Source organism: Anguilla rostrata, chromosome 5, assembly GCF_018555375.3.
Source record: "Anguilla rostrata isolate EN2019 chromosome 5, ASM1855537v3, whole genome shotgun sequence".
NCBI lineage: Eukaryota > Metazoa > Chordata > Actinopteri > Anguilliformes > Anguillidae > Anguilla > Anguilla rostrata.
Window position 1 is genome coordinate 51,839,066 of NC_057937.1, and position 26,992 is coordinate 51,866,057.

Sequence of the window (26,992 nt, forward strand, 5' to 3'; positions counted from 1 at the left end):
TGCATTAATTTTCCTCAAATTAGGCTACCTTGTTTCAACACTGAAAATTGTGCGACCCCCAACAATGTGCAGTCATAATACGATACAAACCAAGCTTGACATGCACTTGTGATTCTGTCGTCTTCAACTAGTCACTAAAAATGTGATGTGTCGCTGTAAAACAACTTCTCATAACAGCTAGCCTAAATTCTAATTGAAGTGCTTGACTAGACCTGAACACACAATCCATAATCCACAGAAACCAAGAAGGGAAGCTACAAATTATGGGCGCAGCTTAATGCCAGGCAAAAGAAAGTACTTTCAGTCAAGGCATCTGTATTGGGTCTACCCAGAGCTGAAACAGAAATACCTGACAGAGATAGTCACCTGGACAGGTGATGAAGACAGCTTTGTGTGGTGTGAAAATCTCTTACTGCTAAAACGCTCAGACTCTCCATGATTTCCCTCTGGAGCCTCCGCAGACAACACTGGGTCATTTCAGCATGACACCTGGCAGGACACGCCTTTTAACCGGTGCCGGTTTGGCACATTTACCTAACAAGGCAGCTGTCGAACGCTATTCCAATCAACGCCGCCAGCAACATCTCCCCCCCCCCCCCCCCAAAAGCACTCGGTGTCCTCCAGAGAGACAGGCAGCCCTTCTGCGGCTCTGACACCTGCTGCTGATCTGCCGGCACAGCAAACATGGGTAATGAAGACCCTGCGACCCCAACACTGCCAGCGACACCCGGCGAGCCACAGGTGTTAATGAGGTGCGTTTGGTGTCGTCCCAGTTAGCCCCACGCCACTAACAAGAGTGCGGCTGCGTCACGGAGCCACCACTGGTGTCTCTGAGACCCTGAGGTCACCGCGCCAACGCCACAATCGCATCACCGACGCTTTGCACTTCAGAGCCAAAGTGCTCAGGGAGTCCTGTTATCGTTTACAAGCAGGAGAAGCGCTACCTGCCCAGACCGGAGGTGGTCTGACAAACACTGACTTCCTCCTTTCCGTCTTAATAAGGATCCACAGTAGGCCCACAGCCGGTAGGTCAACAGCATGACCTCTGTAGGCTCAAACAGTCCCCCGGAACTCCAGTCTTTGTCTCTGCACTTGCGGTACAGCCGCGATTATTCTTGGAGTGCATCGCAGGCCTAAACACAGACTCTCCGAAACTGAAAGTACTGTGGTGTTTATAGGTTAAACCGAACCCAGAGCCCTCATATTAAACATGATGTAGGAAGTGACCACACAGACGGCCATTTTAATTCATTTTTAATACAGCATCTCTGTACCAATCAAAGACGTCCAACATTACCTCCACATGGCAACTGTAAGAACCTTTAGCGATGGTCAATTTTAGGAATGAGGGAATACATTTTTATGTATTCCCAGCTCTTTATGAATGACCATGCGTTATATTTCAGATGCACTGTTAGTTTTCCCAAAACTTACTGAAGAAATTTATTTTGAACCACAATCCTAGCATGTCTTAGACACAGTGAAAGTGCTGTTGCTGCCAACTCCCGTAAGCAATGAACCCAAAAATAACGTCCAAGTTAAATGCGGATCGAGCCGTCCCCCGTGTTATGTAATTCTACCAACGGAGCACCAATTATGCACTCTTTGTGTCGTTCGTCTTCCTCTCTCCTGAACCCAAATGCTGCTGCAGCCTCCAGCTCAAGGAAAAATAGGCCAGCGTGCTCGTGATGCAGAATGCAGGAGCCTGGCTTTCAGGAGTGTCCTCACATCACACCACAAGGAAATCTTTGGTTTAGAAAAGACAAAATATAAGCAACTGAAGAAGATTAAACCCACTAGGGAGACAGAACTGTGCTTTGTGTGCATCAGTTTCATTAGTGCAGGATTGTGTCGTACTTCACAAACGCTGCAGCGCTGCAGGTGGAAACCATTTGCTGTTCTCTCTTGTATCGTGCGAATGTCCAAAGTGATCAGCTGAGACAGAGAATTTCATCCAATTCACAGAAGAGGCAAATGAAAGAGCTAGCTACAGTATACTGCAACCTACTGAGGTCTCTGCCTCATTCTTTCCAGAGAAACTTCACATGCAAACAAACATAACATTTTTGCATGCAACATAAATTTGATTTACATTTACTTGATTTAGCTAAATTACTTGTAACGTTTCATTGATTTATTTATTTAGCCAAAACTGACACAATCAGCCATTAATCACTCTTCATGTGTCCTGCCATGATGGCTTATAGTAGGTTGTGTGGATATAAGCATCTGCTAAATGAATAAACAAGACCAGGTTAAAACCTAGTATATGGCTGGACCTAACACATGTGATCCGGCTGACCAATGGTGTAACTTCATCACTCACTCAGTCACAGACATTCGCATTTGTAGGGCTGGCCCCGCTGTTGCGGTCCAGCCAAAAATAACAGAAATAATAAAAATAATGTTGAGGGTTAAATGACATGAACATTTAGCCACTGGGAGAAGCTCAATGAAGGGAGGACATCTAGGGCGTTCATTTCCTAATCCTGTGGCACTGTGGGAAATCTCAGCTGCCTCGGATGTCTCCGCCCCTTGGGCCAACCAGTTCACTGTGATTCACGGCAAAAAAAAAAAAACCTGCAAGTTCTGCGGAATGGTCAGCTTTATCTCTGAGCTTGTGTCTTCACCAAAATTATATCATCAGGAAACAGTAAGTTACACAAACAGGTCAGTGTTCCTTGTGGAGACGTCCTGTCTCAAGGAAGCACAGTCATTTCTGGTCTAAAAAAAGCTGTGAGACACACTCAGATTCTCACAGTTTTAGCAATCCAGTGGGAGAGAAATCTAGTTCATCCGATTAAAAAAATCCTACCATTTCACCCGCAAAGCAGACCATCAAGATTCTAGTACACTATGATGTTTGTCTTTGAACAGGACATTCACAGCGAGTTCCCTTTTCTATGAAGGGAATTTCCACACCATCACCAACTGACTATTTAATATGGCTTCTCTCCCCACACTTGTAAAAGCCTTTCAGCATCCCCTCTCTCTCTCTCTCAATACTTCAGCAATCAATAAAGTTATGATCAGCAAGCGGAATGACCCCATGCTAAACATGTTCCCTATAAAGTGTTTTTAACCCACCATCCTACTTAAAGCTCTACGCCGAATATATTCAAAAGCAGTGGCTATGCACCATGCCCTTACCCGTCCACTCCACAGGTCTAGTTGTTTAATCTGTCATAGCAAACAAAAAAAGAAAAAGAAAGAAAGCACTGAAATTATAGAAATTAATGTTTTAAAATGGCTTAAAAGAGCAATGTACAGCAGGGGTTCAGATTTCATAGGAAAACTATTCTCATCAGAGAGGATTAAACCACGAGTTCCTAGGGTGGTGTCTTAGACAGGACCAAAACCTGCATATCATAGTATTACTACGTAGGCTACTTACAGTCCCTAATACAGTAAAATTACACAGCACAGCAACGGGAAGCATCACGGTACTCAGCAACCCACTTCTGAGTCCAGGGACCAAGTGGAATCTGCATTAGCCTAGATTTTCAAACGAAATGTAAAAGCAAAAAGAATTTTACTGAAGTGCTCAAGGCAGTTGGTGAATCATCACTGCAAGAAACAGGAACGTCCTGCAGTGCAGCCCTGGCAGATATGAGCTCAGGAGAGGGGTTGGGGGGGGGGGGGGGGTTGGGTAAACAGCGTGTTCTTCCGACTCCTGTACCCCGGAGGAGCTGCCTGCACGGCTGCGGTTTGGGCTCTGGGAGGGCGGGCAGGCCAGCAGGCCGTAGGCCCGCAGGGAGTGTATAACGGCAAAGAGGAAGCGCCTCCAGAGTCTGACTTCCTGTTCAGACTCAAGGTCTGTGAAATGCTTCACCTTAGCACCACTTAGTTTTCGTTTTGACTTCAAACCTGTTCTCTCTGAATTTACTCAGTAACTAAGAGCTGTAAAAGAAACTATGAACATCCCAGAACACAAAAAAGGGGAAAGACCAGCTGAGGTTGCAACACTAGCTTACCGTCCGGCTCATTTTACACCGTTTCAACAAGAGATCCTACAGCCGACGAAACAGCCAGTCAGCACTTACTGCAGTCCTCAGAAGACACGCCGCATTCCAGAAAGCCTCTTCTCTCACGTAACGGGAGGATGGCGCACATACTTAAAGCCCCTGCCTCGGCAGAGGGCGGCGAGCGGGAACACAGAGCGTCTGTCTGTCCCTCGCTGGCCGGGCACCACACATTAGCATTCTTTCACCCACAGAGCGATCTGCCTTTCGCAGAAATCCGCAGATCGGGGCCTCCTGAGTTTCAGACATACAATCCGCCCGTGGCAGAAATTAATTTTGTGCCACGGGACAATGAGCTTTCAGTTTGACCTTTAACCCCGATTTAACTGCTGGCTGGGCAGTTGCCATGGCAACCCCACTTGAGCCATCAGTTACGAATAGGTGTGGGCCCAGTACCTCTGGAGCTTCTCCCTCCTCAGCAACTTGGCAATATATTATGCATCAATAACATTTTGAATGATTCCAAAAGCACAACAATACTTGCCCAAACAAGGGGCAAAGAAGGACCTGGTTTTGTCAGATTTAATTACCTCACTTTAATTTAGCCATTTCCTGTGTGAGGTTCACATGAAAGAGGCTGAAAGATATGCAGCTTGGTACAACTCAAAAAGCGTTATATTTAAACTGACATCTACCTCCACAAGACCTCAACTGGACAAGGAGCCAGAAAGGTTGCAATGTGAGTGCTTGTGGTTGGCACATGCAGAAGATGGTGCAGTAGTTTCAGCGCTGTTCACTTTGGTCCCGCGGTTCATTAGCACGCCCTCGTTAAACAATCACTCAGCTGTGCAGGCGAGATATGAGCTGCAGACAGGAAAACTGTTCAGAACATTTACCTCAGCTGCGCAGGCGGGCTCTTGTTGGGAGTGGACAGGCCTGTATGTTCTGTTTAATATTTTATTGTCGTTTCCTCTCTAGGACAATGCAGTGCTTCGACACATTTTCTTTTTTATTTGTTTTGTAGGGATCACAAATCTGATTTTCCACAATGATTTTAAACCATTTACAAATATTTTTTTCAAAACTCACCAGGGAGCCTTTTCCCAAAAAAGAATGAAACACCTTCTGCCAGGGTAGACAGTATGCAGGAAACAGGGGACAAAGTGGACATTATGTTACATGACGTCATTCACCGAGTGCATTAAACCTCAAAAATTTGGCCTAGTTCCCGATTAGAAAGCCCACAATATAATGCACTGTATGAACTGAGACTTGCCCCATTTCTCTTTTTACAACAAGTAATGGGAATTGAAATGGTGTGAAACAGTGGCTTTCAACATTTGCAATGGATGCTTAGGGCTTTAAGCTGGGCCTCCGACTAACGTAAGGGAACACAAAGCAAACTTTGTTTGAAGAAATGCAAAAAATGAAAAACTCTTCGACTGGCTATTTTAGGAAACTACATCAGTGCATTTTTTGTCCTAAAAACTGAACTTTTGTCCTCAAGGGTGATACCAAGTACAGTGGCATGATAAGACCGCAGAAGGCTGGTACTAAAAAAAAAAATCGCTATAAACCAAATATGTTAACCTGCTTCTGCAACCAAAACCCAGCTTGGGTCCTACGGTTCTGGCAATCAGCTCAGAGCTCCCCCACGTGCACACAGACGACATCTGGAATCCAGACGGAGACAAATAGCGTAACTAAGGATGATGCGCATCTCACCAACAAACGCGACTTTTCAGATACAAGCGAGAGAGCGGGGGGGGGGGTTGGGGCGGTGTCCAGGAAACAGTGCCCCGGCCCGCTAACCTTCCAAGGAATCACACACATTGCCCGCGCAGACGAGAGGCACAAAGACAGCGGGAAAGGAGACGGAGGAGAGGGGAGAAGAAAGACACACTCATCAACGGAACAAAGGACAAAAGGAGAGCCAGAGCATCAGGGAGCCCCGCCTGTGCTCACGCTCACGCTCGCCATTTCAAATGTCACCAGACGTTCTGCTCTGCTCCCTTCTTCCCTTTTTACCAAGGGCTGTTCTGTTTGTTCATGGTTGTTGTCGTTTTTTTAGGGAGGAGGGGTACTGGAAAATAGGACATTCTGGCATGTACATTCTTACCAGCATAATCACAGTAGTGACAAGGTTCTTTACTATCCATTATGGAGTACAGACCTGCTGATGGTCATACTGTATGTCTAAAAGGAACATATTACAACTAATATTAAACATTACCACCGATACTACACCAAAAACACAGCTGCACTGTGTATACGGTATATCTGGGATTCTTGTGTATACAGGTTTTCATTCCACCCACAAGGTCAGCCCCTAAATTGTACCAAGCTGTGAATTGTTGTTAATTAAACACTTCTAATTCCTTTTGAGGGATGACTCAAAACACTATTAAGGGTAGCCTATTTAAACCCTGTCAAGCCAACATTATGCCAGAAATGGTTGTGCATGGCATGGATAAATATCTCATATTCTCATCCCAGGCCTTCTATTAAATTAGATAAACTAAAGTTTTCATGTGCTATATGACAAATGATTCATTTAGGAAGACATTTTTAAATGATGCAATTACAGACTGCATAACAGCAGTAGGTTTAACTGCTGAATGTTTTTACGTCTGGTCACTGAAACTAAGTCCTTTGTGGAAAAGAGCTGTTCAGTCCAAAACCAGAATTAGCCTAAATGGCAATGAGTCAAACCAACATCAGTAGGTTGAGAGAAAAACATAATAGAACAACTTGTTTTTAACACCCTTAACAGATCAAGAAGTTGGCTGCAACAAAGAACAGCATATAAACAGTAGGCTACATGACATCATTCGCCATGTACATTAAATATCTTTAAATTCGGCCTAGTTCCCGATTAGAAAGCCCACAATATAATGCACTGTATGAACTGAGACTTGCCCCATTTCTCTATTTACAACAAGTAAGGGGAATTGAAATATCAGTGGCTTTCAACATTTGCAAACTGCTGTCATACTTAGGGGAATAACCTGGGCCCCAACTAATGTAACAGATCACAAAGCAAACTCTTTTTTCAAGGAATGCACAAAATAAAATACAAAACATAAATGCCCACCTCAATCATAAGCACCTTTCACACATGTAACCCTCAACATTTCCAGGTTCAATTATCCAGGTGAGATGGTGGTTTTCCCCATTCATGCACAGGTCTCCAATATGGAAAAATTTGTGTCAAGTTTGTTCACACACGACATGAACTTTCCGGATAGACTAGGCAAGGCAGGATGTCTACCCTCCAAAGCAATGCAAAACAAGTATTAATATTAACATTAGCGTGTCTTTAAAACAGCCAGTTATTTTACTGAACAATAGTTTGGCAGAGATGTTTCCTACCAACACAAAACGGTTGAAGAGTGAGTTTTAACAAAACTTATGCTAACATATTTAACCAACAGAGCCCTGTTACATAATCCGAAACAGCAAATGTTAGATAAAAAAAAAACGATACTAATATGAGGAGTTATTTTGGTAAAAGGCAACAAAAATAATGTTGTTAGCCAAGTTACATAGCTAGCTGTATATGCCATTGCAATGTGGTGCTAGCCGGCTTGCTACAAAAATAAGCACCTGACAGAGATGTTTACCAGGAAGAAGTATTGTATAGCACACACACACTTTGAGAGGCAATGATGACAATTCTATAATAGTGTTCTTACAATAGACAAAGCCATGTCAAAGAAGGCCAGCGACACCGTTAATTCTATTCCTAAAATAAATGTTCAAATTTCCCCTCACAAAAATCACACAATGCAGCTTCAATATATTCTATATGTAATGTCATATATTAGTGCAAGAACGATTTAGAAGGCAGATTTTGTAAAGTATTAAAGAAATTGTACCAGCAACAAAATGTCTGACGTACAGTAAGAACCAAGAACATTGCAACCTTTTGTGTGCTTTATCTGGGAATGCTGCTGCTTCTACTCACACTAGAGCCGTGGCAGAAGATTTTCTTAAAACGTCCTGACGTGGCAAATTGGAAGAACGTCTTACACAAAAAATCGACCCTTCTGTTCACCATGATGCTGACAGAAAATTTCTGGAACTTTTGTGAGTTAAGATGCATGTGTGAAAGGGGCCAATGGTGGGAAATCAGTTGGAAATCAAGAGAGACGTTTCAGAAATGAAATGACGCACAAATAAGCCTGTGATACAGTTAGATTCATTTCCTTCTAGTCTCATTACTGAGAGCCAAAAACATCTACATCTGTCTAAATCATTCTAAATGATTCTGAAGATGTGTCACTACTTAATAAATGTATAGGCCCATGTTTGCTCCATAACTAAGTGAATTAGAATGGTGATCAGATCATAATGCATTTCGCCAAACCTGTAATAACTGGCCAATCTACCAACCCAGGAATGAAGCATTTCTTAATTCTGAATAGAAAAATAAGTTCACAGTCAGGATGGTGTAGATGCTGAATATGGATGCTTTTTGCCAGATGAGTCATTTGAACGACTTACAAAGAAAGCAATCATCTGCATCGGAATCCATGTGTATGTGTGTGCACGTGTGTGTGTGCGTGTGTGCGCCCGCACGTGTGTGCGTGTGTGTATGTGGGTGGGCAGGTGGGTGGGGGGGGATGGTTTGTGGGGTGCTGGTGAACAATGAGTTGTTGACCTAGGAGTAGGAATTTGTTTGCCTGGCATTGTTCAATCATTCATCTGTAACTGTGTGAAGAAATGCATTTTTGTGGAACAAATTAGCATTTCCACATAAATTTCCCTTTAATCTCCAGTTTCAGCTTCTCGTCTTACATAAAAATCTGTACACAGATGTGGGTGTTTCCCAACAGAGCATTCTGGTTTGAATAAACCCCTACCACAGCTGTTAGTTTGGGTAGGGTATCCTAGTTTTGCCACAAGAAATGTGTCATATGAAGCCATTGTGAACATAAGCGGTCCTTACAAAATGGGGAACAGAGGCTGTGGGCCAATAAATCTTGGGTTTTGTAGTTGTACTGTTCCAATAATTGGAAAATCAGAACCAGGCTACTGCAACCTAGCACTGGTATAGGACCCATGCAATCCTACTCTCTGTGTATGGTACCAATGTGGCTGACATACTCTGTTCACATCAACAAGACACCATAGAGTTCTGTAGTAGTACCCTGATTATGTGCTCTGCACTAGTGTGACTTCACTATTTCACAGACTGAAGAACAGAGCTGGCAAATGAAGCAGACTGGAACATAGCTTAGAAAGGACACTGGATAACATCAGTTTTCTGTTTTTTTTTTTTTTTAGCTTGTTAATTTAGTCCTCCGATAGCAAAATGCCAGCACATCTTCCTCATGACACCTCTTATGCAATCTTTAAAAGTATCACATTTTATATCTGCACTCTTAGAAAAAGGGTATAAAAAATGCCTTATAAAATACAAACACCTGTCACTTGGGTGATATCCTACAGATACACACAATTTTACCCATAGCCAGCAAAACATAATTAATTCATAGCCTACATTTTTTACTTGTAACAGGTACTCATTAGTATCCAAATTGAGCCCTGCTTCACTTTCACTTAACATTCTGGAAATTGGTTCCTTAAAGAACAAAATGTACCTCCACTGTACTTTAAACCCTGAGAGTGTCCCAATTCATTCCAAGCAGTGACATAATTATATCATATTAACACCAAATTATGCAAAATTGCATGTCAAGTTACGAGAAATGTTGCTCATATTATCCGTGTCATTCCGCAGTACTCCAGATAATGTGAAAATAATGCGTTCAAGTTTATCTGCAATAGAATATGACTTTTCAGCCGAAGTTTGAAATGGCAAAGTATAAAACAGGGGTAAAAAACAAACCGTGCCTTTGATTTATAGCAACATATTTTGGTCTCATCCATAAAGTCAGTGCTTTCCTGTTCACTTTATTACCACCCCTTATTTCACACCAGGGGCCTGTGGATAAATCCTAGAAATATCTGTGATCGACAACGCAGCTGCAATAACAGGTGAATTACTATGCTTTTAACGCCTTTTCAAGCAAACAGTCTGACTCAAGAGCAGCATTAAGAACCCTGCTCTGGGCTTTGCAGTAGATACAGTAAATAGGGGCTAAACCGACTGGAAGATGGAGCGGTCTGTGGTAGAGGCGTGACACCGGCAGAAGAGAAGGGGGGGACTTTGCACCTGTAGGTTACTAAGGAATACAAACATACTGCAATTCAACGAGGCTAATTACAATCCAAGAATGCATTCACACAGAAAGACTCTGTTCTATAAAGTATAAGGCCTATACTATATGATGATTTATTGGCGTGAAGTGGTGTGTTTGGTCCTGACACCGCATTACAACATACTGGGCTCGGCAAATACAGAGCGCCGTGGTGACCACCTCACGGGTGAAACTATGGAACAGTTACTATTTCAGAAACGCCCAATTTGTAAGTGAACACAGGACCTCTTTTCAAATGAAATACCGTTTCCGTTATAAATGAGTCAAATTTGGAATCCTTTGCTTGTATTTCAGATATCTGACAATCGTATGGGGTTTTACTTTTGTCACAACAAAAGCTTCTCGAGGTTAAAACCACTGCTATTGTCTGGATGGATCAATTAAGTGATGCTGTTGTAAACGGGACCCCGTATGATAATTGCCTTACAGAGCCTAGATCATATCATGCCTTAACCACAAGTAGCCCCATCCTATTTTTAAACTACGCTAAGCTAAACACACACACATCTAGTTACAATCTCACACCATGAAGCCTATAGTCTACTAGACAAGATATAAAACGACTCACCTGTTTTATCCTGCTTAATATAGGTCCATCCTACGTGGAAACTCAGTATTGTAGCTCACCGTCAGCTGTATCCAAATTATATCATTGCACTATTCTTAAATATTGCGAATCAGTGACCATAGGACCCGAGTGAGTCACAGACGCCTGGTTAAGCAAATCACATGGAATCGCGCTACGTTGACGGGTAGTGCAGAAAACTTCCTAACGTAAGACACTATTGCGTCTGCGATCGCCGTCCGTTTGTTGCCTATCGAGTTCAGCTTGCAACAGACATGCTAACAAAGCGTAACACGTGCGGATTTAAAAACTCGCCAGTGCTATTAAATTGTTAGCATGTTAGCCAACGTTCAGACTTAGTATTTACTTCATGGAAACATTTAAGGCGAAAAATACTCAGAAGAAAACTAATACAATGGCTTTATAAATCGCGTGAATCTCCAATTCGCTTTGTTGGCGTTCTGGTTCCGGGGCTGGGAACGGTCGCGGCAGCTAGACATGAGACGAATAGCGGACCAGCGTGTAAGTTAATGCCTTCAGAAAACCAAAGCCACGACCATGCAGCTGTTCGCTGAGGCAACGGCAGGAAATGCCAGAGAAATTGAGATTCGCCCTGGGAAAGGAGGGAGCAAATCTAACGCGGGGCGGAGCGCTGAGCTGGGTTCAGTTCAGAGTCACATTAGGTTTAGGACGATTTGTAGCATTGTGGAATGTTTACAGCTGGCAATTTACCTTTTGGCTTAAAGTTAGTGTTTGGGTGTGAAAAAGAAGTCTGATTGTTATAAGGACTACATATAGCTTGCTAGGCTACTTTGCACATGTGTAATAGCCTACAGTGTGAGCATTTTGTTTTCTTTGTATTTCCAGTTCTTACAGAAAAGACTTCGACATAACCTTAAAACTCACAACATGACATAACATCAGCTTGAACGTACAAGCAGAAAAATGACTCAGCCATATTTGATAATAAAAACTACCATTTCCACGACCAAGGGGAAGACTGTATCACGTCAGGCCATTTAAAATTACGTATATTTAGCTGCCAATTTAAGTTTACTCAACAGGTGGCTTTATGGGAGCGCTGCATGGGTATTTTTCAACTAGGAACCGAAAAGGCATGTCCGTAGGTATAATTCGTCGATCAATCAATCATTTAAAAAAAATATTTCATAACGTTTACTTCATCTCCTGGCACTTCCAACACAATTTATAGCATTTTCTTGCTGTTCACTGCGCCCTCTGCTGACTGGGTTAGTGCACTGTGAATAATAATATATACAGCATAATATAATATTGTTACAGGAAACAATGTATTTGTTCTCATTACCGACTGCCATTATTATTATTATTATTATTATTATTATTATTATTAAGGGCTGTCTGCAATGAAAGTTAATACATTGTTTCCTTTAACAAGCTGCACTGCTGTTGGTTTCTTCCTGTCTGTTTAGAAGACCAGAGGAGATTCTGGTGAGCAAGGAGGCAGGGGAAACAGCCCTGTCGACTGTAACCCCCTGTCCCGGGTCGATGTTATGGAAAATTATATGGCCGAGGGTCTCCCCTGGTGTGGTCAGGATTTGATACCAGAATGTGTGGCACAGCATTCCACTGAGACCCAGCGGTTTGGCAGAGTGCATCACCTGATAGCCCACATTATAGAAATGGCAAGAAGCTACTGAAAACAAGTGCAAAGGAATTTCTGCAGAGATAGAGAGAGAGAGAGAGAGAGAGCGAGTGAGAGAGGCAGATAGTGAGAGATCGACTGAGAGAGGCAGATAGTGAGAGACAGTGAATGAGAAAGAGAAAGAGAGCGAGAGCAAGTGAGAGAGACAGATAGTGAGTGAAAGAAACCCACAGAATCGAACCCTCCAGCCCCCTTCATTGCTGGAGGATGGATGTACTCACAGTACAGCACGGCATGAGGAAATGTGGATCTGCAGACAGAAGGGTTTTTGTGGCACAGTTTGCAGGCACTGGTGCAGGAGTATGTACGCTCCTTCAGTCTTCTCCTCCTGCTCCTGCTCCTGCTCCTGCTCCTGCTCTGTCCTCGCTCCCAACACAAACCGCTGTCGCCGAGGAAACGGAAAGCTGGAACTCAGGGGTGTGTGGGACGAGCCGGCAGACTGGGGGGGTCCTGCACGATGTGCAGTCATTACACTGGACACTTCTGCAGTGAGTGTGGGTGTTCGTGTGTGAGCGTGAGGGGGGGGGGGGATGTGTGTGTGCTCTGAGCTGTGCTGTGGAAGGGGGGTTTGGTGGGGGGGGGGAGGGTGAGCACAGGGGATAATGAAATAAAACTGAGAAAATGGGGAGTACAAGCTGAGGAAGAGGTACAGAAACCGGGTGACACTGGATGTATTAACGTGTGCGAGAGTGCATGGTTAGGGAAAGGAAGATGTGAAGGGTTTTTATATGGAGAACAATGTTGGAGAAATTATAGCAAAACACTGGACTGAGGCAGGAGTTGTTTGTACTGCAGGTGTATGTACTGAACATTGAATACTGTAAAATACCATCAGTGGGACTGACGAAAACTATTCTACTGGTAGTTTTCTATCATAGATCACTATGTGGAATTTGAAGAGCATACAGTTGTGTGTTGTCTGATTAAGTTTTTTTGGCAGAGATTTCTGTGTGTAGTTCTGGGATGCTACAGATTGTTTTCTGAAAGTATTTGGTGTGATCTGTAGATACTACAGTTGTGAGTAATCTAATATGGGGCATTTGCGGTCACAGAAGACTCTAAAGGTTGACACAATAGACACAGTAAAACAAGAAAAGTGTCCTGTGACTCATTGCAGCATTATTGACTGCTGCATGCTCGTAAGATTCAACGTCACACACGGCTTTGTCCAGAAAACCTGAAATCGGTTTCAAGTTGCAATTACTCAAATGATAAATGCAAGAAAAATATAACTTTGAGATAAAAAGGTTATACAGTTTCCAGGGAAGGATGCTGGAAGCCATCGAAGAAAAGAGATTAGCTGAATTTCATGAACTGAATTTTCTGCATTTACTGACATAGCATGGAAAGAAATAATTCAATTAAATCCCAAACCCATATCTTTAGAATGCATAGATTTATTTAATAATCAAATGTATAGTATCAGCACTTTTTATTTTCAAATTCTCTCCCTATCTCACACAAGCACATGTGTACACACACACACACACACACACACACACTTTTTAAAAGTGCAACATTTTTTAAAATCCCAGACTGCATAGACATGTCTAACATTTCATATTGTACCTGCCTGCATTATACATTTTGAACAGAATTACATTAAGACTTTGAATAAGGAATAAAATTAATATCTAATTTACAAACACTAGTAAAACAACAGGAATGGAAGTGTGTGAGCATTTATAGGAGCAACACAAGTCATAAAAAAGTAGAAATACTTTTGAAATAGTGGCATGAAAGGCATGATGACAATTGTTTCATCATTGAAATTCACATATTCAACAAGTACAGGAAATAAATCTTTTATGAACCACATGGTCAATCCCTTCTCATAACAGTGTGGAACAAAAAAATGGAAACAGTTTAATGGAAACAACTTTTTCAAAAATATTTAAATATATCTGAGGGCAAGAGTTATTGCTCTACAAACCACATGTCCACATTTCTGAGAACCATTTGTTATGGGTTTTCTATGTTAAAAAAGTTCAAGTTTTCCTGCTACAAGGACTAAACCAAGATTCGGGAGTGCTGTAGGTTCGCCCGGATTGAGATCTATTTTTATTTTATTTATTTTTGCCATTTTCTCCCCAATTTAGTCATTATACCAATTCCCTGTGTGAGATCTATTTTTTAATTTTTTCAGTCATTTTATCTCTGTGAAACTGTGGAAAATAAGAAATAAGATTCAATTTAGTACAGGACTAAACTTAACCTGCATCTGTGAAACTAGCCCATTAAGTACTAAATTCACTCTATAAGAGTTCAACGGGTGTGAAATGCACTGTTGATTTAACACTTGATATTTTGCTGTCATCCTACAAGTTTTACAGCTCAAAAATCTATCCCTGGTTTATTCTCATTACTGTCAGCCAACCAGATTTCAACACCACAGACCTCCTGCTGCTCTTCCTTGGCTATTTTCCATACTTTGGAATTTATGGATTACAGGCAATAAAGGTAACAGTAAGTATAGGGTTATAGCCCATGATCTCATGTCATAACCACATGGCTTATGATTGCTATATGACAGATGCACGGGGCTTAGCAATTTCAATTCAATTCAATTCAATTCAATTACAAAAAAGAAAGCAACAAGGCAAGATACATGTGATATTGCACAAATGCGGATTCATATTTCAATAGCACATAACAGCAGTCACTGCACTTCATCCATATTCATTACATCTTATCCTCGCATTGCAAAACGTTACACTTTTTTTTACACAATTACAAAGAAATAGAGGCTAAAAAAATTTAATGCAGCCAGTGCATTCGTGGGAGCAGTGCTGTCAATGCCTTTTGCTCAATAGACCTCAGAAAAAGCACTGACACTACAGTAGCTTTGTACAGAGCAGTCAGCTCTAGTATTCATTTCGATACACTTTCATTTTCAGGCTTGGCTTTTATCACTGTCTACAGCGTCTCTGCACATGCCATAGGCACGAGGCCTTTCAAGTTAAATTATATTTTTAGATGTGAGGCACCTCATGGACCTGGCGTGTAACTCACTCAGGCACTCACACTCAAACATGTTTAGCGATCTGAAGATTCTCCACTATTAGCACTCATGGTGCTACGCATCAATGACACACTGAGTGCGTCCTTGTTCTACCCCCCCAAGTCCTGATATATGAGACCTTAAATTGGTTTGGACTTCATTGTTTTGGTATGATGGAGGCTTTGTGGTGGAATGTGACAGCAGTACTCCTTCCATCTAGGCCTGACAGAAGGCTGTGCCAGTGGGGATCTACTGTCAAGGGATCTACTTTCCACAGGGTTACAGTGCACACAAAAGAGGAGCTACAGTCTAAACTGAAATTAAATGCTGACCTTATAAGCATTTTTAATGGAAAATATATAAATTAATCTCATAATTACATAATCTCTGACATAGAAATATGTGCTAGAGAAAGCACACAGAAACCTTCACTTGAAATTTTTTAACAGTATCTGATAAAATCCTCTTTTAATAGAGGCGTGACATATCTCATGACAGGCAGCAAAAAATACACTATATCCTGAGAATGATACCTTGGCAAATCAATATTTTTCAAAAAAATATTTTTTCAGCAGAATAGGATAAATACAACTAAAGATTATGGATTGCACACCATGATAACAAGCATATCATCTCTAGTATGACGACCATGTTGGAATGTAGCAAAAGTATATCACCGTAAAAATATCTTTCCACAAACTCCATGTTCATTCATATTTTCCAAACTTTCAGTCAGGATGAACCCTTTTTCAACAGTGCATTTTCATTGTCACTTTGTTTTGACTTGTAAAATGATCTCATGCTTACCTGAAATGTAATTATACAAGAATTCAAAATAGTAGTCTATCGACGTACTCTCCAATAGAGTTGAAAAATAAATATAACAATCACCATCTGTGTAAGAATTTCCCTTTTTGAAATAATGGCCTCAGTGAAAACAGGGGCATTGGTTAGGCATTGTGGTAGCCATTTTTTGGCTTCATTGGTTCAAAGTTCTCATAAATGGACAGTGCCGCTGTGTTCTGGTAGATGAGGTCCACGTTGGTCCCAGTCCTAGACCTGATGATGTCCAGGGCACACTGGTTTAGGAAAACATACTGGTCCTACAAAAACAAACCAACCATCATTTCAGAGCATGTCAAGTACTGCTCACAGAACAGGGTTACATCTCCTCAGCCTTCCAGGAAAAGCCATTTAGAGTCTGCAGGTAGGACGGCTGTTTTACAGCTGATGGTTGCACGATTGATGTTTGCTTTAGAGTTAACCAAGGTGTGTAGCGAACAGTGTGCGCAGTCAGGGAAACGTGACTCACCTCTGTCTGGACCATGAGGGGTCTGTGCATGCGCAGGTCGTGGACGACGCCGTACACGTCCACAATGCTGTCGTGTTCAATCTGGAAGATCAACCGATCTATGGCGATGAAGGTTCCTGTTCGCCCTACTCCGGCACTGTAGAACACAAGGCAGGTTTCTGTTTGGGGTGTGTTTGTATATATAACTCCCCATTCCTCTAAGGACCACGCAGTCCTTGTCCATTTTCTGTCGTGGTCTGAAGACGCATCTCTTCAGATTGTTACCTGGACTAAATCTATCACTACTCCGCAGGGCTTGTATTTTCACTTGTATTCTTCCATCTTGATCCTGTAGCACTTTCATGTCACACTTGTATCTTCATCCAGCACTTACTGTATATTGCACTTGTATCGTTATCTTGATGTTGTAGCACTGTCATATCTTGTCTTCATGCCTCATTCTAGTTTGACTAGCCATAACTTTCTGATCAAGCCAGTGCTTACTTTGTGACCTGGACTTGCTGTTCATGATAACTGACACACAACAAAGTACTGTACCTTAATGGACCTGTGCTTTGTAGTTGTTCCAGTAACTTCCAGTATGCACTTATCGTACGTCGCTTTGGATAAGAGTGTCTGCCAAATAAAATGTAATGTGATGTAACACACACACAGCAGCTGCTCACCTGCAGTGCACCACAGTCGGGGAGTAGCGGGAGTACTGGTCCATGTGCTCTCTCACCAGGTGCCTGAAGTTGATGAGCAGCTCTGTGGTTTCGGGAACCCCGTGGTCCGGCCAGGCTGTGAAGTGGAACTGGCGAACGTTGCGGGTCTCCGCCGCCTTCAGCTGGCGAAAGAATGCAATTACGCACAGTGAGGTGAGGAGACGCCATTTCCCTATAAAGTTGCCATGACTGCGAGGAGGAATCAGAAACCATGACACTGTCTGCCAGCTGCTCTGCTGCTGCCCTCCACACAGCAGAGTGTGATTCATGTGAGGGGAGACGCGTCACGCAGAGGAGATCTCACACTCCATACTGAGGTCACTCACATTCTTTACACTGAAGTCCCGTATAGTCCAGTCTTCCAGACGGATGTCAGAGGTGGTCTTCACCGCAATGTTGCCGTATTGTTGGGTCTCAGAGGGCCAGTACTGTTCGCATTTCACCTGCAGGAACACAGCTCGGCTTTGAACAGCACCTTCCTCAGAGAGCAGGAGAGAGCCTCGCGAACATTACCCGACCGTGCAACATCACACTCTTCCATGCTCGCGTGAAAGTCGAAAACACTTTAAGGGAGAGGATCTGTTGGCTACAATAGCGTCTGAAGTAGGTCTCATCCTTGAATGCTTCATATATCAAATGCTAGTGTGTATTTTGTGTGTGTTTGTGGTTTATTTTTATGTATGTGTGTGAGTGTGTGTGTGTATATACAGTTAAATGCAAAAGTACTAGTAAAATATGAATAAAACAGTAAAAATATTGTTTTTTCGTATTCCAGCACATGGGATTTGGGATTTGAAATAGAGGTTAAAGTGCAGACTGTCAGCTTTAATTTGAGGGTATTTACATCTACATCAGGTGATGTAATAATAATAATTTATATACATAATATATATTTGTGTGTGCACATATATGTGTGAATGTATGAGTGTTTGTTTGTGTGTGTGTGTGTGTGTGCGTGTGTGTGTGTGTGTGTGCGTGTGCGTGTGTGCATACTGTGACTCTACTCACCCGTCCCTGCTCATTGCATCTTGTCAGCATCACCACAGTGTGAACGTTCTTCTCCCAGATCATCCTCCAGAACTCGTTCAATGTGCTGGGCAGAGGACCTTGCGCTGCAATGAACTCCTTTCTGGAGTTGTAGCCCTACAAACAGACAGCAACCAAAAGCCCACCACTGTAAAAGCCGAAACCCTGCACAATCGCTGAGCATAGCGGCTGTTCGCCATATTCTCAGTGCTCAAACAAACCGGCATGTAGTTGGCATTGATGTAATCATCATGCGGGGTTCCATTGACTGACAGTTTGACGCGTGAAGAATCGTCTGCAAGGTAAAACAGTAAAAATGTAAATATATTTGAGGTTAACAGGATGTTAATGTCCAACTATTCTTATTTTTTAAATCTCATTAATGTGGTACCGTCGATGCACACAATAATATATCCTTCAGTGTCAAAAAAAAGCATGTTAGTGCAACAAAAGAAGTATCTGCACGCAGTTTCAGAAGTAATTCTACTCAAACAGAGGCACGCCATTTCCAACAGAATTTGGCCAATAGGGATAAAGCACACCCACTCACATTTATACAGCAGGTATGCCATCCGCCAAGTCAGACCTGGGCAGAGGTCATGCCTGTTTGAATTTGCACTGAATGTTTAACACTGTGCAGGCTGTGTGTGCTGTGCATTTTACAGTGCGGTAGAACTGCAGGTCTGGCTCTGCGGACTCACAGGGCAGAACGTTGTTGTAGCGATTCTTTCCTTTGTTCTCCGGGATTAATGCATAGGCCTTGGCCTGAGCCACGCCCACGGGTTTCAGATTCTGAAAGGGAATCATGGGAAAAATGGGGTTTCTTCAGATCTGGCATAAAACATTTGACCTCAAGCCCATTTCACACCCACACAGCTCAGCAGAGGTGGAAAATCCAGGTATTTTGTTCCAATCACCTGGATTTGCTAATTAGCAAAATTCTTCAGCCAGGAGGTAGAACTAATTAGTGAAATCAGCTGGCTGAGTTCACTGGTTGAAGTAACACATGGCAGGACTTTTACTTTCTGACCCATGGACTTTCCATCTCTGCTGCTCAGAGGGCACATTTAAAATAATGCAAATGTTGGCTTAGCACATCCTGTAATAATACGCCATGTGCTGTTCTGAAATGAATATCATGATCACTATAAATACATCATCGTGTTAGCTATTGCATTGTTATTTTAGATGCCTAGAGGCACTAACCATATCGTACTCATAATCAGGGTGCGGCAGAGATTTGTAAAGCAGGACACAAGTAGATGCTAGAGTATAGATATAGAGGATTATTGAAGTGAATGTAATTCCTGTTACCTCAAATTGCTCAGCAAAGCCACAGTTGGAATCCGCCCGGTGCTGCTTGTAGTAAGCCTCGTAGTTCTCCACTTTCACAGGAACACTCCTGCGTTACATCACATTACATTAAATCCTGTTTCATGAGATTACTGGACATCTATTTAGCAGTTATCTTATGAGAATCCTAGAAACAGAAGCATGCAGAAAGTGCTGAGCAAAATATGAACACTAAGTGCACGGATTTGGTGTGTGAGAGAGCAGCAGCAATGGCCAGAAAGAACAGTCAGTTTCTAGAGCCAGTAACACTCTAGAAACGTTAATAAACCAGTATGATTTGTTACATTAGCACGATCAAATATTCTGACTATCATATGTTCAGCTGCAACACCACAATGTCTGATTATGATTTACAACAACTGGTCATAACCTTCTATAATTCATAACTTTAGGCACAGACTGATGGACAGACAGAAACATAAAGAAGTCACTTACACTTTTGCTCTGTGAAAAAACAATAGAAAAAACAACAAGAAGCAAATCTGTTAATATTCTGGCATAAATATCCGCATCATCATTTTATATTCTTAAATGTAATTCTTCAAATCTATGAAGTAATACAGTTGCGTATTAGATTTGATAAATATAAGTGCATGCAAATAAATGTAAGAAAATAACCTCATAGAGTAAATAGGGACATCTGAAGATTTTCCTTTGGAAAGTCTGAAAAAAAGGCACATGCATGGTTTGAAAGGTCATTATTTTCTTAAGGCATTCACAGTAAATGTGATTCATCCTCCCCCTGAGAGCCTTCTATCTGGCCCATGAACCTGAAGCAGCAACTATAGGCTCCAGCCTGTACTTTAGACATCATTTACAGAATTTGGACCTTTTTTTTAAAAAAAAAAAAAACAATTTCTCGTTTGCTCGTATCAAGGATGATGTTTTTAAACGGGTCTCACTCACTTTTTCCAGCAGACAGCTGCAATCACTGTCGCCAAGAAAAGGATCAGCAGAGCTCCAAGAGTTCCGCCTACAGCACCACCGACGACCACTGGAGAGAGGGAGAAAAAGTGAGAGAGAGCAACAGAGAGAGAGAGATGCCCTCTGCTGGCAGATCGGGAAAATACTCAGGCAATAAGAGTTGTAGGTGCTTTAGTTCAGACGCGACCAATCTTATCCAAAAAGGGACACCCAATTTTACTTATCATGTATGCTTGAGTTACATATTGTAATATAGCTTTTGTAATGGTGGCAACTCCATATATTATATATGGTTTCGGAACTCAGATGGTCAGATCTGGAGTGTTCTCTGCAGGCTCTCACCTTCTATTTGATCTGCTGCTTTACCTTACCTTACACCTTTACCTTAGACCCACTCTCATCATTTGGGCAGAAAGAGTTTAGCCAGGAGGCATATAGCAAACAGTATTAGCCCAGCATAAAAGGCTATACTGTACATTTGTACTGTATATACTGCCAAGGAAACATAACTGAATTTAACTGGGAAAGACAGCTTCTGAAGACTGAAACCAAGCTGCATGTTTTGTGAAAAATAACTGGACATACATACCTGGATTTACTGGTAGGCTTATTTCTTCTTTATTTAACTTGGATATGGAGAAGAAGGATTTCTCAATAGACACCAGTCCGCCTTTTATATCCAGATAGGTAAAGGTAACAATAGCAAAACTAAAGTAAGGAGAAAGTAAAGATTAATTATTAGCCAGTTAATATTTCTACTATTTTTTGAGTAGAGAGTAGAAATTCACATGCACATGAAGCAGATTTTACAGAGCCCTTTTGGGCTGGGTCTTGCTGGGTAAAACTATGAAACTTGAGGTTATGTCATATGGTACAATACTAAATGACCAAAAACAATTAATATAGCAAAATACTGTCACATAAATAAATAATATGAACCCAAACTTTCTGCTGCCAAACTAGCCATACCTGTACGTTTTAGATGTAAGTGGTCCATTGCGATACAGGCCAAACTGAGTGCCATCTCCCACGACAACAACAAGGTCTTTTCCACTATTACGATTTCTGCTCTCAGAATCCTTTAAAATGGCCAGGTATGTAGCGGTGCTCCCTGCTGTCCAGTCCTTGTAGGTTTTATTTAAGTAGGTCTTCAGCAAAGAATTATTTTCGCCAGACAGGCCTAATGTGAAACATACAAACAACAGACCCACACAAACATTAAACAGAATTCCTCCATCCAACAGGCCACACTACAGGCTCCGGGAAATAATACGTCATTTGGAAAATGGACAAAGTGAGAAACGTACTCTGCCGACCTGACGTCACCAGTACGCCGTAGTTCACGATTGGGCCATGGGTCTCATTGAAGAGGGCGGGGCTCAGTCGCAGAGTAAATTTGTCGTGCTCCTTTTCAGTGATGGACACGTCCGCAGTGTCAGGAGCAGGCGGAGCTTAAAGCAGAAATGTCAAAACCTTAAGCTGGCTGACACACAGGGTTTGTTGTCAGTTGCCCGAATATTTTAGAAACAATTTTTACAAAGGTTTAAAAGTACCACGGCACGTGGCTATCAAGCAGATAAAGGGCCTCGCCACCAGCACCTGCTAAGCCTCAAAGTTGAGACTTTGGCCATGTCACCAGCCAGCTGTGGCTGGGAGTCTGCGGCAGTGTGGAGACAAATGCACACATGATGCAGCGACGGACCAGCACAAAGACAGGTGTGAACACGTACCTGTGATACCCGTCTTGCAGACCTTCTTAGTGACTACACTTTTTTTCCCACAACCGAGGGTCCAGACCATCACATTGTACTCAGTGTTGTAAAAGAGATCTGTCACGTTGTGGGAGCTGCTGTTGGTCCGTTCCGGACTCCTGCTGTTGTCCAGAAGAACCTCGAACCCTAGGTTGGTGCCCCTGGGTTTCGACCATGAGAGCACGAGCACGGCATCAGTCTGGTTGGGCCCCTTGCAGCTCAGATCAGTCACTGGAGCCGCGTCTTTAAAACACAGCAATAAGGAGCAAATATAAGCGAAACACTGCTGACCAGATCACAAGTTACAAGGAAAGAAAAAGGTTCTTTAAACGCCTTGCTGATTCTGGTAGTGTATGTGTCATCTACAGTGGAAATGTTCAGTGTTAAATCAGCTCTTACAGAATACAAATGGTCCCAAGTGGTCTCATATGTACTTTGTTGGAGCTGAATTAACACTGTGTAAGTGCATGCCCCAAGAATAGTTAATGTTTCAGTGGGGTCCACTTAGAAAGGGCACCTCTAAGTTGTTCCGAGTTGCGTCCTAAGTAAAAAGACCCAGAAACTCCAGTGCCTGCCTCCCTGCCTTTCTGCCCCTCGCCCCCATATGAGAGCACACTAGGGGTTCCACAGCAACCATTACAAACTGCTAGTCCTGTAATGTATTACATTCAATCCACCGCACAGAATTTTTTCTATTCTATAATGGGGCCAGTGTTATTAAGTGAATTGAGTACACAAAAACACAACTTGCATAATGCAGAAAAATTCTGAAGCCAGACTAATAAAATGATATAAATCCCTCACCTGTGCAGTTTGTCACAGATTTCTGGATTCCCTCTGTCCCATCAAATGCCAGCGTTGTTACGTTGACAGTGTACTGAGTTCCAGGAGTGAGATTCCTCACTCGATAATGTGTCTGGTTCGTTTCATTTGTGTAGTTTGCTGTAGCCACTCTGTAGCTGTATCTGGTAGCTTCCCACTGTACAGTGATCTCTTCTGCAGATGTTGAATTTACTTCAAGAGATCGAACACTCTCTGGTCCTGGTAGGACAGGAAAAATGTACATACCTTTTGAACCAAGGACAGAACAAGACCGACTTTCTCCACAAATTCATGTTCACACTTTGAGTGGCTTCAGTGATAGATGCCACTACTCAGTGGAATCTTTAGAAAACCGTCATGTTTTTCCCCACACACATACGGTAGACAAGTAAACGTGTGTGCATGCACACACGCATACACAAACACACAAACACACATTTAACAGGTCCTGCTCACCACACAGCAAGATGTGTGTAAAAGTGCTTACTAGTTGTGACCTGGATCCGGACTGGCAGGCTGGTGAGGCGCAGTGGACCAACAGTGGAGACGGAGATGCTGTAGGCGGTCCCAGGTGCCAGGTCTGACAGATTGACAGTGTTACAGTGTTGGGTGATGGTGGCGTTGGCAGCTGGCAGGTAGACCACACTGTAGTTGAAAGAGCCATTGCCAGGGGCTTCACCCCATTCTAAGAAGATGAAGTTGGTGGTCCTCTCCTTTAATGTGATTTGTCCAGGCTGGTTTGGATCTGGTGGGAGGGGCACACAACAATGTCACAAATTTGACAGAATGAGCTGCAGTCCAGAATCTGGGTCAGCAATTAAGTTTAGCAGTCCTGTTTTGCGTGAAGGGGAGGGTGACACTGCTAAAGCTGAGCTGGGCGTAATGTGTGGCACTAAAGCATGGACATCTATCACCAGTAATTTAGCCAGCCATGTTAGCAAGTGTAGTGGAGTGCAAGCAAGCACATGAACATCCCCTGTGGAATGTGAATGAAGGTGCCCAAAACCCAAGTGCATCCCCATCAAGCGAGGCTGTGCTGCCCATTTGGGCCAAGTCCAGTAAGCCCATCTGTGCATGATCGGTACTCACAGGTTGCGTTTGAAACCGGCTCCGATTCTTCAGTGAAGGGCCCACTGGTCGTATTCAGCTTCACGGAGTACACCTCCGCAGCCATCAGGCCAGAGAACTCGTGAGACCGGACAGTGGAGTTCAGTTCCTGTGTTGAGCTCTCGCCATCGCTGCTGGTCAAGTTTACCACATACTTTTCTACGGTGCCTTTGGGAGTTTGCCATGACACGGTGATGGAATCATTGCCTCCGGGTGAAACTGTGGGTGTTAGTTTCTCAGGCTCTGTGTATGCGTGCAGCCATGTACGTAGGTGTGTGTGTGTGCATGATAGAGAGAGAGAGAGAGAGAGAGAGAGAGAGACTTTAACATATTTCATCTTAATTAGCTGGTTTTAAACTTAATCTTTACTACAAATCAATCTATATGTCATAATATATTTTAATATTCTTTTTCATTAAGGGAAAGGAATGTCTAAATAAGGGTCAATAATAGAATTTAGTTCAGAATATACAGAATAGTACTGGGGAAAACAATCCCTACAGCAACAGAGAAAATATCTATTGAGGCATAGCCATGCATATATCACAGACTTAGGAATGTCCCCAGTTGGCAGAAAGGATTAAAACAAAAAAAAAAACAGGCTATAAGAGTTCTCCTGCCTGTTTGTCCATTGTGATTGGATGATACAGACAGTACATAATTACAGTAAGTTAAAAATCTGAACTTCACAATACGACAGGCCATCACTTGCTATACATGCATTACACTGTGGAAGCTATGAATTTCCAGACATGGGAGACAAACACCTTATTATTCCATTCACTTTTATGCCATTTTGTACTGGGAATTTAACATAAAAATGTAAGAAAGGAGTACTGTACAAGTTCTTACTTGTGTATTGAGAGGTTGAAACGGGCTTTCCCTCAGTGTCCTTCCCGACCTGGGAATACACTGTGAAGGTGCAGTTGGACCCTGATCTCAGATCTGTGACATAAGCACTCTCCCTGTTCTCCGATTGGTTCTTTGGGGCAGATGTGCACCCAGTGGTCTCCACCCTGTAAGAGTAGTCAGACTGGGTGCCCTGAGGTCGAGTCCAGTTCAGGTACACAGTGGTGGTGTTCAGCGTGACAGCCTTTAATCCCCCAATGGGATCAGGCTCTGCAAATGTAAGAATTCAGAAGAGTGAGCGACTAGCGCGTGGTGCAGTGAATAGCACGATGGCCTCACAGCAAGAAGGCACTGAGGTAGAATCCTTTTCTGTGTGAAGTTTGCATTTTCTCACGCGTCCGCATGGACTGTGGGGTACTCCAGTTCCTTCCCACAGTCCAAAGACGTCAGTAGGCTAACAGGAGACTAAATAAATGTAGGAATGAATACGTGAGTGAATGGTGTATGGGCCCTGCAATGGATTGGTGACCTGTCCAGGGCGTCTTCCTGCCTTTCGTGCAATGTATGCTGGGATAGGCTCCAGTCCCCATCCCCCACCACACAACCCTGACCAGGAATAAGTGATTTAAGAAAATGGATGGATGGGTGGATGGCTGAGTAACTTCATGAACTAGAGAGATGGTCATATTCCTTCTATCGTGTGCTTTAAATGTACTGTACGTGCATTTTTTTCACCTTGATTCAATCTACACTTGTGCTTTAGCTTAGAGATAAATGAGTTACTGAGAGATATGTATTTTTCTTAACGAAAGCAGTTGGGTGTATTCAACAAGCACAGAACTGTGTCTTTTTATTCTTCAATTGTGAGAAAAATAAAGTATCGCTCAAATGTATTTGTACGCCAAAGTTACAGTCCAATCTTGATGAAACTAGGAAGAATTACAGGCTGAAGTGGTAGTGGTGTCTGTGTTTTAGCGCTTGATGTTGATGTTAAGCGTGGAAGGCTTACTTGTGAATAAACTGATGGACCGAGGGTCGGCTGCGGTGCCATCGGCTGCCAGAGTTGTGATGGTGAAAGTGTGATTGTACCCTGACTGCAGTCCACCTATGTGCACAGTGGTACTGTTTAGTTTTTTCAGGGTGCCATTGGGGTCTGCCACTGTGATGTTGTACGTATAACCGTCCTTTGGTTCCAGCTGATCCCAAATCAGCAAGATACTGGATGTATTGATCGCTGCTCCCCGCAGCTGCCTCACAGGATAGGGCCCTGAAGGAAAAATGATCTGTTAGCCCAAAAAAATTTTGAAAAAATACCCCAGAGGCAGGGCTAATAGGCTGTCTGATGGCCCACATCCCATTTTCATTAGTCTGACAGGTGCTTTTGTCCATAGTAACTTTAAAACGCATTATGGCAAACAACACCAAGTACAAAAAAACTGGCTTACAGGCATAGAACCAGAATTTTGCCCAGGGTGAGGACAATTTACTGTGGTAGTTTGTGGTTACTTCTGCAATTTTTCTGTTGTACAGGCAACAAAACTTATCCACAGAAAAATAATATTAGTTGCTACAGGGAAATTGCAGGGTAAAACTTTAGAATATGGTACAGTTATTAATGCTTAATAAAGCAGTTATTAATGCTTCATAGAGCTTTAATAACTACATTAGACATCAGTAAAAAAATTGGGTGTATAAGGAGTTTGTG

The 26,992-nt window shown here is 42.6% G+C and overlaps 2 protein-coding genes across 5 annotated transcripts in view; both read right to left on the reverse strand.

Annotated features, from left to right (window-relative positions):
• Positions 1 to 12,677, reverse strand: part of osbpl5 (oxysterol binding protein-like 5) — a 46,255-nt gene extending 33,578 nt beyond the window's left edge. For 2 of the 4 annotated variants that reach the window (XM_064337045.1, XM_064337043.1), the window contains exon 1: positions 10,758 to 11,390. The gene's annotated coding sequence lies outside the window, so the exon portion shown is untranslated. Of the gene's footprint in view, positions 1 to 10,757; positions 11,392 to 12,659 lie in introns of those variants that run through there. The other 2 variants (XM_064337042.1, XM_064337041.1) reach the window with 2 other exon arrangements.
• Positions 12,678 to 13,817: 1,140 nt separating this feature from the next.
• LOC135256159 (receptor-type tyrosine-protein phosphatase H-like) lies at positions 13,818 to 25,691 on the reverse strand. Its single transcript, XM_064338002.1, has 15 exons — positions 25,682 to 25,691; positions 25,291 to 25,557; positions 24,421 to 24,606; positions 23,819 to 24,076; positions 22,489 to 22,752; positions 22,085 to 22,209; positions 20,270 to 20,316; positions 19,796 to 19,883; positions 19,183 to 19,273; positions 18,703 to 18,776; positions 18,464 to 18,598; positions 17,782 to 17,898; positions 17,417 to 17,577; positions 16,752 to 16,887; positions 13,818 to 16,542 (listed from the first exon to the last, which is right to left on the reverse strand). Exons 1-15 carry the CDS (start codon positions 25,689 to 25,691, stop codon positions 16,390 to 16,392), a joined length of 2,112 nt encoding a protein of 703 aa, XP_064194072.1. The 3' UTR covers positions 13,818 to 16,389.
• Positions 25,692 to 26,992: the final 1,301 nt, after the last annotated feature.